This window comes from Rhinatrema bivittatum, chromosome 4 (genome assembly GCF_901001135.1).
Source record: "Rhinatrema bivittatum chromosome 4, aRhiBiv1.1, whole genome shotgun sequence".
Classification (NCBI taxonomy): Eukaryota; Metazoa; Chordata; class Amphibia; order Gymnophiona; family Rhinatrematidae; genus Rhinatrema; species Rhinatrema bivittatum.
Genome location: NC_042618.1, coordinates 140,788,615 through 140,806,698, shown reverse-complemented (window position 1 = coordinate 140,806,698; position 18,084 = coordinate 140,788,615). Strand labels below are relative to the sequence as shown.

Here is an 18,084-nt window from a genome sequence, read left to right as displayed (position 1 = left end):
TTCTGAGGTACCTTACTTTTGGCTCTTTCACTAGGCATTGTGGTACTACCACCTCTTCTAAGATGGGATGGCTCCTCATTATAGTAAGAAAAAGAGAGAAGGAATAGGTGAATGTGTATGGGAAGGGATTGCCTACAGTGTGTGTGTGTGTGTGAGAGAGAAAAGGGATTGATAGGCAGAGGTGAGGGATGAGGGCAGGATGAAAGAAAGCCTGGAAAGAATACCTTTGGAAATTTTGTGTACTCTATGAAGTATACCTTTCCAATCTTGGTATATTTTATGGGAAAAAGGAATTGATTATATAGCTTAGTTACTGGTATAACTCTGTTAAATTGTAAACTAATTAAATTAATGATTTAAAGTTAACACAGTCTATCATTGCTATTATACATAATAGGATGATGCAAAGTGACTAGTCCTGTATGCAATTGCAAACAAAGCTTTTCAGAGTGCTGTGTCTGGGAATTTGATTCAGTCAGGTAGTATCCACCTTCACTTCCAATCTGTTTGTTAGTTGTTCTTTTGTGTCACTGGGATTACTGTAACCTCAAATGCTACTATACAGAGAAAGTGAAGGTACTAAGATTTTATTCTTTTTATTTGCAGAGATACTCAGCACCTAACGATTCATCACTTATGCAAGACTTCCCTTAACCATGTACTGCCTTCTCCCTTTCAACTGGCATCAAGAGTACTTCACACTGTGGACAAATATGATAATAGTGTCACTTCTGAACTTATGGGTTTGGACCTTCGGCGAGCAGAAGGAACAGATACAAAGCCAATTTCTATTGTAGAGCCAAGCGAGAGGAGCCGGTAGGAAATTCTTACCTTATTTTATTCTTGTACTGTTTTTTCACTGTTGTTTGGGGATGATTTTTTTCATTATCATATATTTTTTCTTTAAAAATTACAAATTATATGATTTAAAATCTGGGTTTCTTGAAAATACTTTCTCTTTTAAATATAGTTTTCTGAGGACAAGTAGGATGTGAGAGTCCTTATAGGTAGGTGATGTCATCAGACAGACCCCTGACTGGAAACACTGACTTCACAGCTTCTAGAGCTTTCTGACTTCTACTGAGCATGTGCAGGCTGGTCTCGCTTCAGGGGCATTATGCTGGGACCCTCTCAGTTCTTTTTGTTTCCTGCTGAGTCTGTCAGTTCACTCTCTGACATAAAAATTGTTCATTTATTTCTAAAAATTTGTTTAAAGTTTTTTCCACTCAGGCTTAGTGCTTCAGTAGTTCTACTCCTCCCTCTGACCTCCCTAAGTTGTTTTTTTGGTCTTTTGTATGGTTTCTTTATTTTTTCCATGGCCCAATCAGCACCAGCATTATTTCATTGATGAGGTCATTTTTTCTTTTAAAAATCAAGTCATTTGATTTTTCAGTGGCTATTTTTCATGCAATGTCCACAAACTGAAGAAGACTTTTTAAGTGTCCCAAGTGCATCCACATCATGTTGGTCAGAGACCTACATGACAAATATGTACTTTGTCTTGGGTGTGACCATAATATCTTGGGATGCTCCACATGTGGGAAGATTACTCGCAGAGGCTGTCAAACTTGGTTAGAGCTCATGGAAAACCTCTTTTGGTTAGATAAGTCTGAGCATTCTGCATCAGCACTGGAGGCATTGACGTTGCAAGGCCCAGGAGTTGTATTAGACACTGGTGATGCATTGGTATTGAAGAAACATTGTCCTTCATCAACATCAAGAACCAATAGAGGCTGAGGGGACAAAGCATTCTCCAGTTCCTCCCACTTGATAAAAGCAAAGAGTCCCCCGTCATTGGTGTGGCAGTGATTGACATTGATGTGGAGAATGAAGTGAAAGTGAAGAAGCTCCGACATCACATCTAGTTAATGCACGGTAATGAGAGCAAATAGATATTTTCAGTAGCCATACATCCTCCCAAGCATCCCCATGGAGAAAGCTGCTCACTGTTGAGAGAGTCTAGGGAAATGTGACAGCGTCCAAGGCTCTAAGTCATAGCCTTCTATATCTTCAGGCGAACCAGAAAGAGGTGACTTCTCCTCCTGCTTCCCACCACGTGTTGGCATCAGGATTTTGGAAGAGGAAATTAACAGGAAAATCCAGGAGGCATTGGAGAATCAACTTGCTTGATTCCCTGTACCGGTATTGACATTGATGCAAACTGAAATCCAATCTATACTAGAATCTCTTGGTGTATTGGTGGCAATGGCAACGACCGGAAGGGAACAGATGTCAATGCTATCTGCACTATTATCTATCTTCAGTGCATCAAGAGAAGAAACATCCATGGTGCATCAGGATATATCAGGATCTTGGGGGTCCCTTGCCAGTTCATGTCCTTTCACAGGTGCTAGCAGAAGGACAGATGCAAATTTAGGCCTGATGCAATTGTACCAGTAGCAGTTACAATGTAAAACAGCAGTGGTACAATTGCATCAGGTACAAAAAAGCATGAGGGTAATCTACACAGAGCAGAAGTTACAATCCAAAACATCAGTGGTATATTTATAAGGGCATAATCTGCATGGAGTGGCAGTTACAACCCAAAACAACAGTGCTGCATTTGTAATGGGTAACCTGCACAGAGGGGCATTTACAATCCAAAAATAGCAGTGGTATGACTTTTTCAGGACTCAAAAAAAACCACAGGAAGCCAACAGAGTGCTCTCCGTGATTAACTTTGCCATGTTTGGGACAGATATGATAGGAGGGTTGAGAGATCAAGGGGGAAATTGATGCTGGGTTGCATTTGGCAGTTTTGTATGGGTATCTAACAAATGAGGATGGATCTCAACTGGACAGACTGAATGGGTTATTTTGGTCTTTATCTGCTGTGATTTATATGTTACCATCATCAATCCAACCATTGGATTTGGAGTCTGACCATTCCTGAGGATTTGATTATGGATTTGAGGATTTATTTGTAAAGGAAACATCCACAGATATCCTCCCCAGGCTTTCTCCACATGAAAGGAAGAGTTAGCCTTAAATGTGTTTCCCTACTTATTGATTTGTTCATTTTACTGCTATTGGGATGGTGGAGCGGGGACCCCTAAAACCCCAATAACTTTTATTAAAAACTTTGGAGAGGGAGTGTTTTGCTGTGTGTGATTTTAACACTTTTTTTTTTTACATGGAGGAGTCGGGGGACGTCTTGAGTAGCGGCCCTTGGTTGAGGTGGGTGTCAACTCTGACCTCCACTCAACAACTTCTTTAGCCATGGCATTTTTTTTTTTAGGTTCTGGGCACTTTAAATGTGAAGTGGGAGATTCAGGACCTGTATTAGGGTCCTGAGGCCCCCATGTTACATTTACTGCTTTTTAAAAAGATGTTGTTATTTATCCCAGCTATCTACTTTCTCGGTCGGCCAGAATTGCTTATTAATGTTCTTCTTTGCAAACATTTGCATTATTCATGCTTCAAATAGCATGTAAAGAAGCTCATTGTAATAGGGGAGGCAACCTGGGTGGGACCATGCATAGTATTGCTTATATCGCATGATATCACTGCGATAGTGCTCTACTGCAGCTTGATGCATCACTTTGTGACTTTGCCACCTGGATTACGTCTGAATATGGACCTCATGCTCTATCAGAGATACAGTTTCTTTGGAGAGAAAGTCAAAGCAGTGATGGATCAAGTTAATGACCACATCTCCATGCTTCAGACACTCTCTGCAGTTACTACTAACATGTGTTCTGCATCATTCACAAGATACACAAGTGGGGCACTCAGGAGACACTTCTGTTCTCTAAAGAGATGTTATCCTCTGCCCCCTCAATTCCATCAACAACAGACCTTTCACTCTCACCTGAGACAGCAGAGGATCCAGAAACTTGGGACGGGGTTTTTACTGGAGCCAGGAAAATATGGCCAGTATCCCAGCGTCAGGGGAAGGCTAAGGGGCGGATTTTAAAAGGCGCGCGAATAGCCTACTTTTGTTTGCGCTCCAGGCGCAAACAAAAGTACGCTGGATTTTAGTAGATACGCGCGGAGCCGCGCGTATCTGCTAAAAACCTGGATCGGCGCGCGCAAGGCTATGGATTTTGTATAGCCGGTGCGCGCCGAGCCGCGCAGCCTACCCCCGTTCCCTCCAAGGCCGCTCCGAAATCGGAGCGGCCTCGGAGGGAACTTTCCTTTGCCCTCCCCTCACCTTCCCCTCCCTTCCCCTACCTAACCCACCCGCCCGGCCCTATCTAAACCCCCCCCCTTACCTTTGTTGGGGGATTTACGCCTCCCGGAGGGAGGCGTAAATCCCCGCGCGCCAGTGGGCCTCCTGCGCGCCGGGCCGCGACCTGGGGGCGGGTACGGAGGGCACGGCCACGCCCCCGGACCGCCCCGGGCCGTAGCCACGCCCCGTACCTGCCCCCAAAACGCTGCCGACACGCCCCCGAAACGCCGCGACGACCGGGCCCGCCCCCGACACGCCCCCGACACGCCCCCCTCGGAGAACCCCGGGACTTACGCGAGTCCCGGGGCTCTGCGCGCGCCGGGAGGCCTATGTAAAATAGGCTTCCCGGCGCGCAGGGCCCTGCTCGCGTAAATCCGCCCGGTTTTGGGCGGATTTACGCGAGCAGGGCTCTGAAAATCCGCCCCTAAGGTTTTATGTAAACCGTTGGTCCAGCATAACCTCAGTCAGCTGAATTCTATACCTCATTTGGAATATGTACAGAATTCAGACTGAAAGCGCCAGGCGGGGATTGTCGAAGCAGCATATGGCAATTCCTGTTGATGATAGCCATTGGGAAAGACACCAGGAGAGTGGGAGGGTTAGAGTTGGGGGGAGGGAGAGAGGCCCAAGAGGGGGTTCATCTTTCAAAATAATATGGAACTGGGAAGTGGAAGGGGCCAGTGTGTGTGTGTTTGTGTGTGTGTGTGTGTGTGGGAGGGGGTGGGGGAGGGGTTGGGGCAGTGGTGTAGACATGGATGGGTCTGGGTGGGAAGCTGCTCACCCAATTTGGACCCAGGCCCACCCAACTGGAACCAGAAGTGGAGCACCAGACCTGCAAGGCCGTTGCGGGATCCAGGGGCGGATTGACCTATCGTGCCGTCGCTGCCAGCCGCCACCGGAAACCAGGCCGGCGGGGGCTGAAGAAATGAAGACTGGTGCTGCCAGCCGCCGCCGGAGACCAGGCTAGCAGGGGCAGAAGAAATGAAGACCAGCTCTGCCCGCTGCCACCGGAGACCAGGCCAGTGGGGGCTGAAGAAATGAAGACCGGTGGTGCCAGCCGTCGCTGGAGACCAGGCCAGCGGGGGGCCGAAGAAATGAAGATCGGCGCAGCCAGCTCCATGCATCAGATGCAGCCTTTTATAGTACAGAAGGGGTGATGTAATCAAGAGGTGCTTCTCCCCGATTCCTACTGTTGATCCTTGTGTATGTGGTGTGTATGTGAGAAAGGAATGGTGCTTCTGTGTGTGTGTGTGTATGTGATGTTTATGTGAGAAAGGAATGGAGCTTCTGTGTGTGTATATGTGCGAAAGGAATGGTGCTTCTGTGTGTGTATGTGGTGTGTATGTAAAAAAGGAATGGTGCTTCTGTGTGTGTGTATGTGATGTGTATGTGAGAAAGGAATGGTGCTTCTGTGTGTATGTAGGAATGGTGCTTCTGTGTGTATGTATGTGGTGTGTATGTGAGAAAGGAACTGTGCTTCTGTGTGTGAGACAGGGAAGGCGCTTCTGTGAGAATGTAATGTGTATGTGAGACAGGGAGGGTACTTGTGTGTGTCAATGTGTGTGCAAGAGAGAGGTGGAGCATGTTTATGGCTGGCTTGTGGCTGTGAGAGAGAGGGCATGTGTGTGATTGAGCCTGTTTGTAAGTGAGATAGAACATTTGTGTGATTGAGAGCTTGTGTGTAAGTGAAATAGAGAGAGCATGTGTGTGATTGAAAATCTGGGTGTAAGTGAGAGCAAGAGCATTGTGTGATTGAGAGAGACTGGCCAGAGAGGTGACGTGTGTATGTGTGAGAGAGACTGATCAGGGAGATGACTGGAATGTGTGTGCTTGTGTGTGTGAGAAAGAGAGAGAGACTGGTTGGGGAGATGATTGGTGTGTGAGACAGAAACTGGTCCTGAGGGTGTGACTGGTGTGGGTGTGTGTGAGAGAGAAGAGACTGGTTGTGGTCCCTAAGGAAGAGGACCGTAAGGACAGCTTCAGCAGCTACTGCTGCTTCTGGTTTGGCCTGCAAGGGAAAGGAGTAGGAGAACTGCTTGAGAGGGTAAGTAAAGATGGCTTTTTAAGTTCATTTTTCTTGAATGACTACCATTTTAATTATTGGGTAGTATGTGATGTGTATGCTGGTTGAAATATTTGTTTTTTTATTTTTTATTTTAGAAATTTCAAATTTGAATACAAATTCAAATGCAAATAAACATAATTCAGGAGTACATAGAATATCACATTATATATTACCCTAAGTTAGGATAAATATATATTCTATACATTACTCAATTGCACAATAAATCATCTAAGACTCCCTGTTACCAAACAACATGGGAGAGAAGATCCTATTTAGAGCAATAAAGACCAAATAATGCACTTTCAAAAATTGGGAGATTACGGAGTAAGCTATTTCTTACCCTACAACTAAGAGAATGACATAATTTGCTCAGTCTCTTGGTTCCGTCGACTCTCTAAGTATTTCTCTAGCTGTTCAGGCTCATAATAAACAAATCTTATTCCATCCACTTTCATTATACATTTACAAGGGAATCTGATATTGAACTGTATACCAAAAGTTCTGGCCTGATTAGCCAACAATAAGAACTTTTTTCATCATATCTGAGTCTCCTTAGAGACGTCAGGGTAAACCCACAATTTTTGCCCCAAATCTAAACAAGATATTTTACTTAGAAATAATTTTAGTACATTATCTCTATCTTCTGAGAATTTAAATTTTACTAATAAGGTTCCTTGCATTTCAATTTGAGAACTATAGGAAGTCTCTATTAGTTCTGTAACATTTAACAAAGTTCCATTTACTGGAAGATTTTCTGGTAGATTTTCATTTTATTGCTCATTTTTCTTCAAAAGAAAATATGCCTTCCCTATCACCGGTAACATTTCAGATGGTAGTAGTAATACTTCCTGAAAATAGTTCTTTAATTGTTCCTTTGGGGCAGTCATTTTACACTTAGGAAAGTTTAAAATCCTTAAGTTGTTGTATCTTATAGAATTCTCTATGCTTTCCACTTTCTTCTCCAAAACAGATTCTCCTTTAATTATTGAAAGCTGAACATTCTTTATCTGATTAATTTCTTCTTCCACTTTTAACAAATTCACAGAATGCTGGTTTATTTCAGGAGTTAAATGATATAACACCGTCTGCATTTCTTTTATATTTGTAGACAAGTTTACTATGGCACTTTGCATCGACATTATCGCCTGCCATATCAGATCCATAGTAACAACTTTTGGTTTCTCACTTGGTACAAACGGTGGAAAAATTATTACTTGCGACAGAGATATACCTTGAGTGTCCTGGATCCTTTGAGGCTGAACTCTCTTCATGATTGTTCCGGCTTCCATTTCGCCGGTCCCAGTTCGGACCTCGCCGATAATTCCTTCCATTTGTGGGAAGGAGATGAAAGGACCTCCCGTTCTCTCTAACACCACCATACTTCCATCTGCTCCCTCCCCGATAGGGCTCACTTCTAATGACACCATCCATCCTCGGAGCGGGCCTGGGTCAGCAGCTGTTTCGGCATTACCTGGTGGAATAGGAGTTGTTAGGGCCCCAGGACGTAGAGTGGTGTCTCCCTGGAGCAAGGGTGCTTGCTCCCCGCCCGTTTGCTCAGCGGGATACTCTGGGGGTATAAGCTCTGTTTGAGGCTGGAAACCCATCAGCGTTGTTTGTATGAGTGCGGGTCTTACAGGGTTCGGGGCACCCTCTCTTATTTATTTATTTTTATTTATTTACTTTTATATACCGCGGCTCGTTGGCAAACATCACCTCGGTTTACAATGAACATTAAGTGAGCAACAGGCTTTACAATCCAACATATTTAAGAAAGGATACAATAACTGATAACATTCAAATAAATTATAATAAAACCAAACTAGACTTAACTAGGGCGTATAGTACTGGGGATCAACTTAAAGGAACATTATTAACAGTACAGAAATTTTTTATGTCCATATTAGTCATATTGTAGGAAGATAGGACATCAAAAGGTGTTTAGCGTAATTGAAAGTAACTGATTGGAATGGGAAGAAAGTATTATATACATTTCATAAAATATTTTAATATGAAGAGTAAAGGTTCATAAATTGTAGGCTCGTTTAAACAGGTATGTTTTTAAATTCTTACCCTGCCTTTATGCTTTGTATGTAGCATCTTTCGATGGCCAAGAAACATAAAAAAGTACCAGAGAAAACAATCGCTTCAGGAGCTTCACACGCCAACTTCTCCCACAGACGCCATCTTGGATCCGCCCCTGTTTGAAATATTTTATTGGTGTTTGGTAAAGCTTTCAAAATTTGTATGAGTCTTTAATTATTGGATATCCTATTCATCAGCTGTTTTGAAATTATTTTATTAGTATGATTTTATAATTATGATTAATGATTTATATAACTTGATTTTATTGATTGTTTCATGAGGAATGGTGAAATTTTTGTTTTTCCATTGTTGGACTGTATAGAGTCTGGCATGATGCGTTTTACAGTTCAGTTTTTGTCTGCACATTTCTATTTATACTTTATGTGGCTTTATTCTGTATTTGGTGAGGGTTTGTGTTCTGCATGTAAAGACTGAGATGAAGCATTCTTTTAACATGTAGTTTCTCTGTAGGGATCTGACCTCGGTTCACACCTGCATGTCCAGGCTGAGCGTCCATCTGGGCCAAGTAGTAGAAACGTTCAACAAAGTGTGTATGTATATATATATATGTTCCATTTATGGGCGTCCGGCTTTTAGGCATCCTGTCTGCGCTTGCCGGGGCAGACGCACTATTGGATGCCCAATTGTTCAACACTTCCCATCGTGTACCAACCTCCACTAATGCTTCAGTAAGTTTACCACGTTTTTTTGCGATCGTTCCCAGTGGTGTACTTATCGGTGCCCGACGGCCACCGACTGTGCACCGCCCCCTTTTTCACTATGGCGACCGGGTTTCGGAAGTGCCCCGAGTGTCCGAGGACTATGGCCATAATGGACCCTCACGACGTCTACGTTTTATGCCTCGGGCCTTCCCACGATGTCCAGTGTTGCACTAGTTGTGTTCAAATGACCCCTAAAGGCCACCGCGCCCACCTGGAGAAGATGGAGCACTTGTTTGCCTCAAAGAGCTTGTCTTCATCGACTCCAGGTAAGAGCGCACAGAGTTGAAAGATTCCGTTGTCTTCAACCCCTTCTCCATCGACATCTCAACAGCATTGTGAAACGGGTGACCGTCCATCACCGGCATCGTCCCATTCGAAGACTTCAGCGTCCTCGTCCTTGGCGCTGGAGAAGGACCGGGCCTAGCATCATGAGAAGCATCGTCACTGGCACCGACATGCATCTTCGTCCAGTGCCGGCACCGACAAGACAGCGGCATCGACCTCGGCTGAGCCGCCTTCTAAAAAGTTCCGGGGAGAGGAGCCCCCATCCTCCTTTGGACCTGGGACTCAGAGGCGTTCCCCACTTGCAATGGTGCCGGTGCCAAGACTCCACATATTCCTGTGGACCCTCCGGCAATGCCTAGCCAGCCTCCAATCCCGGGTGCCGCGTTACCTACGCCAGCCTTCCGGGAGAAATTGGACTGCATGGGCCAAGAGGCAGTACTAAATGCACTTTGGAGCTTCCAGTCACCACCAGCACCGGCCCATACCGTCACCTGATCTGGTGCCTGTTATTTTGGCTTCGCTCCTTGATCATTTGGATACCCTTATCGGTGCCCTTCCATCGGTTCCCACACCTTTGGGATCAACAGCACCTTTCCTGCCGCACAGCAAGATTCCTGGACTACCTCTGGCACCTCTCGGATTCTGGCCTACAAACTTCCTCCATCTGAGTACATATTAGTGCCATAGCCACTTATCATAAAGGTATAGGAGATGCTCCAATTTTGGCGCAACCCCTGGTAGGGCGCTTTATGAGAGGCTTATTACAACTGAAGCCTCCACTGCATCCCCCAATTGCGGTATGGGACCTCAATGTTGTGCTAGCAGGGCTCATGCGATCTCCGTTCGAGCTCCTACTTGGAAAGTTATCTTTCTAGTAGCTATAACATCAGCTCGAAGAGTCAGTGAACTTATACAAGATTTCTCCATGACCATGTAGTGCTCTGCACTCACCCTAAATTCTTGCCACAGGTAGTGTCTGATTTCCACTTAAATCAATCCATAATACTGTATTATTATTTATTTATTTAAGACTTTTCTATACCGTCGTTAAGTAGCTTCCGTCACAAAGGTTTACAGTGGGCACATAAAGATAGGGATGCTGAGACATTAATTTACACAAGTGCCCACCTTTTTTCCAAGACCTCACTCACAGCCAGGTGAGCGGGCCCCTGCATTCCTTGGACTGTAAGCGTGCGCTCGCCTTTTATTTCGACTGCACTGCAGCCCATAGGAAGTCCACCCAACTTTTTGTCTTTTTTGATAAGACCAAACTGGGAGTTGTGATAGGCAAGCAGATCCTATCTATCTGGCTGGCGGACTGTATTTCCTTCTGCTACTAACAAGCAGGTCTTCCGCTACGAGGACGCGCATTCGGTCAGAGTCATGGCAACATCAGTAGCGCACCTTCGTTCGGTCCTATTGCTGACATCTGTAGAGCTGCTACTTGGAGCTCTCTTCATACCTTTGCAGCTCATTACTGTCTCAACAAGGCTGGCAGGCAAGACTGCGTCTTTGGCCAGTCTGAACTGCGTAATTTGTTTCCAGTTTAGTAACCCAACTCTTCCTTCGTACAGCCCCCTGTGAAATTCAGGCTGCCTTACATAACCAACAGCACCCTTGTTGTTGTGCCTTTTGCACATTGTTGGGTGCTGCTTGGTTTGCTTTGATCAGGCATCCTGTAGATTGCTATTCTAAATATCCAAAGGAACGCTACAAGCCCCTCCAAACAAAGCCACGCGACTCATCACATCTAGGGACCGAGCATTTTCGACAGCAGGCCCAGCCATCTGGAACAACCTCCCTGCAGAACATAGGCTGGAACCTTGCCTGCTAACTTTTAAGAAAAAACTCAAAACGTGGCTGTTCCGCCAAGCCTTCCCAGAACCCTGGGATACACATTAGGCGTGATCTACTCATGATTAATGGATCCTCCCCTCCTCTGAATACCTGGATAGCATGGATACCGTCTCTAACATATGGACTATCTCTAGTCTGGACTACCTCTAGTCCGGAATTTGTTTCTCTCCCTTCAACTTAACTTTATATTTTTCTTCTAGCTTCCTAAGCTTCCAAGTTCACAGTCCTCGTTTTAATGTAACTTTGTTTTTTTCCTTTATCTAGTTTTTTTTTACCCCTGTTCGATGTAAACCGTCCTGATATGGTTTTTAACCATGAAGGTCGGTATAGAAAAATGTTAAATAAATAAATAAATAAATATGTGAGGACTATCATCCTGCTTATCCTGGGAGAAAGCAGAGTTGCTTACCTGTAACAGGTGTTCTCCCAGGACAGCAGGATGTTAGTCCTCACGAAACCCAGCCACCATCCCGCGGAGTTGGGTTCGCCTACATTTTCCTATTTTATTTTTTGCTCATACTTTTTGCTACAAACGAGACTGAAGGGGGACCCCGTGTGGCCCCAGGGTTAGAGGCATGCTGGGCATGTTCAGTTAGCCAGTCAAAAGTTCTAGAAACTTTGACAAAAGTGTTCCGTGACAGAGCTCCATCTGGTGATGTCACCCATATGTGAGGACTAACATCCTGCTGTCCTGGGAGAACACCTGTTACAAGTAAGCAACTCTGCTTTCCTCCGGGGTTGGAACCTTATAGAAGACTGTTGTGTTTCTCTCATAGAGATGAGTTGTCGGCGTTAATCTCTTAAACACTGAAGATGCTGGGAGTATGGGGTACTGATCTCATGTCTGAACCAAAGAAAAATTCTATTTCGGTTACTTTGCGTAAAGCATTATGTTTCTTTCCCAGTATGGATGCTATTCAAGAGTTGATTGATCTTGAATGGGGCACTCTGGAAACTAATTTTAAAGGAGGATGAGCCTTGGAAGGTCTGTACCTCCTGGATCCAGTGGCAAGAGAGCAGTTGTGTTTTTTGAAAGTGGATGCGCTGATGTGTTCCGTCACCAAGCAGACGACCATTCTGGTAGAAGGAGGAGTGGTATTGAAGGATGCTCAGGATAGGAGAATTGAGGCTATCCTTAAGCAGATCTTTGAGGCAGTGGCAATAAATTTGCAAATAACTTCTTGCTGCTCCCTGGTGGCTCGAGCTTGTTTGCTTCTATCCCAGGAGGTCGATGAGACTGGTCTGAATTCCAGGGCAGTGATAGAACCAGCAGCTGCCTTTTTGGCAGAAACGAGCTGCGACTTGATCTGTTCTTCTGCCAGAGGGATAGCTTAAGTGATAGCGGCCAGACGTCAGCTGTGGCTGTGGAATTAGTCAGCTGATGCAGTTTCAAAGTATAATCTTACAAAATTGCCTTTTAAAGGATCACTCTTATTTGGGAGGGAGTTGGAAAAAATGGCCGATAAGTAGGGTGAGCCCCAGGATCCGCGATTACCAGAAGAAAAGAAGCAGGCACTGCGCTCGTTTGGCGCGAGAGGCCATATTAGGGTTTTCAGACTTTTCCGACCCTACACAGGAGTGGATTCGCAGAGGGCTAGACTTTTGACTTGGTCTCAGTCCTTTTGGCCCAAGTAGCCCAGATGGGGCACAGGCTTGGGTAGCTGGGTCTCCTGACCCCTCAATGAAGGTGTATCAATCCACCTCCTGGAGCAGGAAATAGGGGTTCATCTATCTCTGTTTTATCGGAGGTGGGTCAGGATCACATTCGACCACTGAGTTCTGTAGGTGATAAGGAATGGCTATGCTCTGGAATTTCTCAACGTTCTTCAGGATGTGTTAATGGAGTCTCCCTGCAGCTGCCTGCAAAAGAGGCAGACAGTGGAGACTACATTGTCGAGGCTCTTGAGCTAGTGGGCCATGATTCCAGTATTCAAATCACAAGAAAATATGGGCCGATATTCCAATTATTTAATTGTGCTCAAGAAGGAAGGTTCTTTTCAGCTGATCCTGGACTTGAAGGGAGTCAATTTTTATTTGCGAGTGACTCGTTTCCGCATGGAAACTGTACCCTCAGTGATCATGGCAGTACAGTTGGGGGAGTTTCTCATGTCTCTGGACATCTACATATCTACATATTAACATTCATTTGGAGCATTAGTGGTTACTGTGGTTCGCCGTTTTGGGGCGACATTATCAGTTTTGAGCGCTCCTCTTCAGTTTGGCCACCTCACCCAGGACCTTCTCCAGGGTCATGGTGGTGGTAGCGGCAGCATTGAGAAAGGATAGCATTTTGTTCCACCCATACCTATTCATCTGGCTAATTCAGGCCAAGAACTTGGAAGAGAGTTTTCACGCCTTGCACAAGGTGGTCTCCTTGCTGCAGGAGCTAGGTTGGAAGGTGAACTTAATCAAGAGCAATTTACAGCCATCCCAGATGCTGGAGTATCTCGGTGTTCGTTTTGACATGAAGTAAGGCAGGGTTATCCACATTCAGAAGCTGATGGCTCAGGTGCGTCTATTGATAGAAGCAGTTCGCCCGACGGTAATGTCTTACATGCAGGTGCTTGGTTGGATGGTGGCCACCCTAGAGGTGGTTCCATGGGCAAGGGCGCATATGTGTTCTCTTCAGCACACACTGCTTGCCCGGTGGACTCCCAGTCTCAGGACTACTCGATACGACTTTAGTTACTGGTGGAGATCGGCATCCAACTGAAATGGTGGACCATCTAAGGAAGGGAATTTCTTTGTAAGCTCCGGATTGGCTGGTGCTCATGATGGATGCAAGCCTCCAGGGTTGGGGGGCTCACTGTTAGGAGTTGATGGCACAGGAATGTTGGAGTGCAGAGGAGTCGCTCTGGAGCATCAATTGTCTGGAAGCACCTGCCACTTGGTTGGCATGATTGCGGTTCACCAACCAGGGGAACCACAATCATGCAGGTTTGGCTGACTTGCAGGGTTAAGTGATCCAAGTGTCAGACAATGCGATGACAGTGGCTTACATCAATCACTAGGGAGGAACCAAGAGTCAACAAGTGACACATGAAATAGACCAGCTCATGGAATGGGCGGAGGTACATCTCCAGGAGATCACTGTCTCCCACATTGAGGGAAAAGACAATGTGAAAGCCAATTTTCTCAGCAGACAGAATCTGGATCTAGGAGAATGGGAATTGTCGGTCAAAGCATTCTAGCTCATAGTTGGCTGCTGGGGCCTACCATATCTAGACTTGCTAGCGATGTCACTCGATTCTTTAGTTGCAGGCGAGATCCAAAGTCTTTGGGCATCGATGCTCTAGTGCAGGAGTGCCCGAAGGGTAAGCTTCTGAGTGCTTTCCCTCCATGGCCTTTGTTGGGCAGATTGGTTCAGAGGAATCAAGAGGCACACGGAGATGGTGCTTCTAGTGACACCTGACTGATCCTAAAGGCTGTGGTATGCAGATCTGCAGAGACTCTTGTCCGGCTTTCCTCTCCGGTTTCTGCTTCAAAGAGATCTGTTGTGACAGGGGCTTATTCTTCATGAGGATCCAACTTGGTTTTGTCTTACAGATCCTAAATTAGACGCTTAGATCAAGTCAATTTTTAAAGGGACTGATATAAGTGTCTAACTTCCAAAGTTAGGCACATAAACCCTTTAAAAATTGACCCCTATTTAGATTAAACATGGAAAGGAGGGGTGTTGAGGGTGAACTATATAGGGATCCTTGTATGCTTATATACTGAAGATGGTAAAATACAAAGAAGAAATACAACAAAAAATATCCTGAATAAGAAATGATATCTTACAAGCTGTCATAAAATGGCTGGCAGCTGGAATATATTGTTAGCAGTGTAGACAGAAATAACTGTTGCATGCCCTGTCTGTGTTCGGCCCGCGCATGGGCCTGCTTACTTCCCAAATCCTCTGCAGGTCCAGGGTCAGCCTCTCCCGTGGCCGCAGCTAGCTCCTTGAGGCCTCGGCGTCCCGCGGCGGTGGTCACCAAGCCTTCCTCAGCGCACCAGGCCACACGGCGGGGCTCGGCGTCTTCCGTGGCATCGGCCCTGCCCCTAGGCTTGTGCGCGTGTGGACCGCCCAGTCCCTTATAGGGCCAGGGGTGGGTCCTAGCTCCATTGCATGCCCCGATTGAGCACAGTATGTCAGGAAGTTCCTGCCTTCACTTTCTTGCCTTGGCAATTGGGTCGACACCGTGTGTGTACTAGTTTGCCTCAGTGTCACATCGCTTGTTCCAGTCTTGTCCCAGCGTCCTCCTGTCCCAGCGTCCTCCTGTCCCAGCGTCCTTCTGTTCCAGCATCCTTCTATTCCAGCGTCTGTCTGTTCCTGTGTTCCCTCTTGGACTGACTCTCTGGTACTGATCTCTGCCTGTTCTTGACTACGCTGATTGCTGCCCGGATACTGACCTCTGCCTGTTCTTGATTATGCTGATCGCTGCCCGAATTCTGACATTCGCCTGCCTCCTTGACCACGTCTGATCTCTGGAACCTTTCCCCTGCTTTGGCTGACTACTCTCGGACTGACTTCTGGAACTTGACCTCTGTTATCACTGACCACGTCTCCTTGAGCCTGGCCCTACTCCTAGCCTTGTCATCACAAACCCTGTTCTGGCCTTCCTTGCTTCCCCAAGTTTCCAGTTCTGACATCGACCGCGCACCCTTGATCCTGGTGGGCACACTTCCATACTTCCTATCCGGGAGACCCTGCGAGGCCCACCTAAGTCCAAGTGGCCTGAATCCCCAAGGGCTCCATCCGGGGGGATTTCGGGCTTCCAGTGGTGAAGCTCCAGCTAGCCTCTGTCTCCTCCTGTGCTCCGCCTTCTGGTGGCAGTTGCTTCCTGGGTCTGACCAGGAACCCGCTCCTCACTGTCTCAGGACAAGGGTCCACCTCCAGGTGCAACAATAACTGGCCAGACTTCATGAATTGTTTTATTTTTATTCTGCCTACCTACAGTATATTATGTTATTGTGTTTTGTTATGATTGTGTTGACAGCCTGGAAAACAGGTGTTGCAGCAGAGCAAGAGTAAAGTAGTTTTGGCAGAAAAACTAACTTTTAAATTAGTTATTAACTTTGGCATTTTCAGGACCTGCTAATTGGGAGGTTTGATCTCATAGCCCTTCTTATGATGATGATGGTAATTATTGGGGAGCACAATAGCTAACACATAACTCTAGCTTCCTCAGAATGTTTACAATACAATTCTTATATAACTATCCTTTAATGAGTTTGAAATGCATTTCTTTTGAGTTTAAAAAGCCATTGCAATAAATATGTTCAAAATTAAAATAGAATAGCTTAGCTAAGCTAAGTGTTATTAATATATTCTGGTTGACTGGGACATTTTTCTCATTGCTGCAAAACAGGACAAAACTGTATATCTGGCCAGGTTTCCTGTAAAAATAGAAGAAATACAGAATTCAGTCTTCAGAGCACTAGAATATTGAAGCACAAAATCGGATTTAGCAAGGTTTTTTTCCCCTAAATTTGTGCTTGTAGAGAAATATTAGACCAAGTCATTTCTCATTCTTAATCTTTTCTTTTTTTTTTTTAAAGCTTCACCTTTCACCTGAACCCAAAAAATGTAGAAGGGATTTGTCCTGCATTGATTTAACCTTTTTTCAGCAATGTATGTACTCACATGGAACCAGTGAGCCATGACTGACCTCAGCATTTAGCAGGTTCTACAAATACAAGGAATCAGAGTAAAGCAAACATATTTTTGTGTTCTGGATGATCATTTCAAATCACTTGCAGTTAAAGTAAAAAGATCTATGCTACAGGTAATTAGTTTAGTCTTAACTGACATTTGCTTATTTATATTGTCCACCATATGAGGTTGCATTATTCCACTGTGAAGTTTTACAGCAGGATTGAAGGTATAAGACAGTGATAACATGAAATTTGTTTAAAGTGACATACCAGTGAAGAAAAGCACTTGGTAAACATGAGGTTTTCTGTGTTTGACTGATCCCTCCATTTAGGGCACATTGGTTCAGTTAACTGGTTTACAGTTACTTTTTAAACACATTCATTAGCTTTACAGAGAGACTATTTTATGAAACGAGAATGTGTTCTTTCATGAACTGAGTAATGCAGCCTGCTGGTATTATAGTTGACTAATATTAACTAATTCCTTCTTATTCTGCCTATTCTTATTCATACCAGTCCAGAACGATTGGAATGTGTACCCCTTCCAGCAGATGAAGGCAGAGTATATGACTTTTTCTGTAATATCATCACTATTTATGTTTGGTGCAGTGACAAAGCCAGTATTCTTTATCTCCAGTAGATGGAAGAGTACTGGTGGTGCAGCAGGCTTTTATTTTTCATTTATTCTGTTCTGTAAAGATTTCTTAAAACAAATTAAAATGTGCAGTTAATACCGCACTTTTTCCGTTGATAAGCAAGCTGAATTAGCCATGGTCTGGGGTGACATCATCCAGTGACACCAAACTCACTCATCTTTCTTACAGGCCGATACAGTACAGTGCGCTCCGGCGGAGCACACTGTTAACCCGCGTTTAGACGCACGTTTTCAACGCACTAGCTTTACCCCTTATTCAGTAAGGGGTAATAGCGCGTTGAAAACGTGCGTCCAACCCCCCCAAAACTAATAGCGCCCGCAACATGCAAATGCATGTTGATGGCCCTATTAGTTATTCCCGCACGATTCAGTAAGTAAAATGTGCAGCCAAGCCGCACATTTTACTTTCAGAAATTAGCGCCTACCCAAAGGTAGGCGTTAATTTCTGCCAGTACCGGGAAAGTGCGCAGAAAAGCAGTAAAAACTGCTTTTCTGTACACCCTTCGACTTAATATCATGGCGATATTAAGTCGGAGGTCCCAAAATTAAAAATAATTAAAAATAAAAAAATAAATAAATTTAAAATCGGCCCGCGGCTTGCAAGTTG

The 18,084-nt window shown here is 45.0% G+C and overlaps 1 protein-coding gene across 1 annotated transcript in view; it reads left to right on the top strand.

Annotated features, from left to right (window-relative positions):
- Nucleotides 1–18,084, top strand: part of TTC6 (tetratricopeptide repeat domain 6) — an 832,741-nt gene that overhangs the window by 151,127 nt on the left and 663,530 nt on the right. Inside the window, exon 6 of the mRNA XM_029598902.1 lies at nucleotides 607–816. Within this exon, the coding sequence (XP_029454762.1) occupies nucleotides 607–816 (210 nt within the window). The remainder of the gene's footprint in view (nucleotides 1–606; nucleotides 817–18,084) is intronic.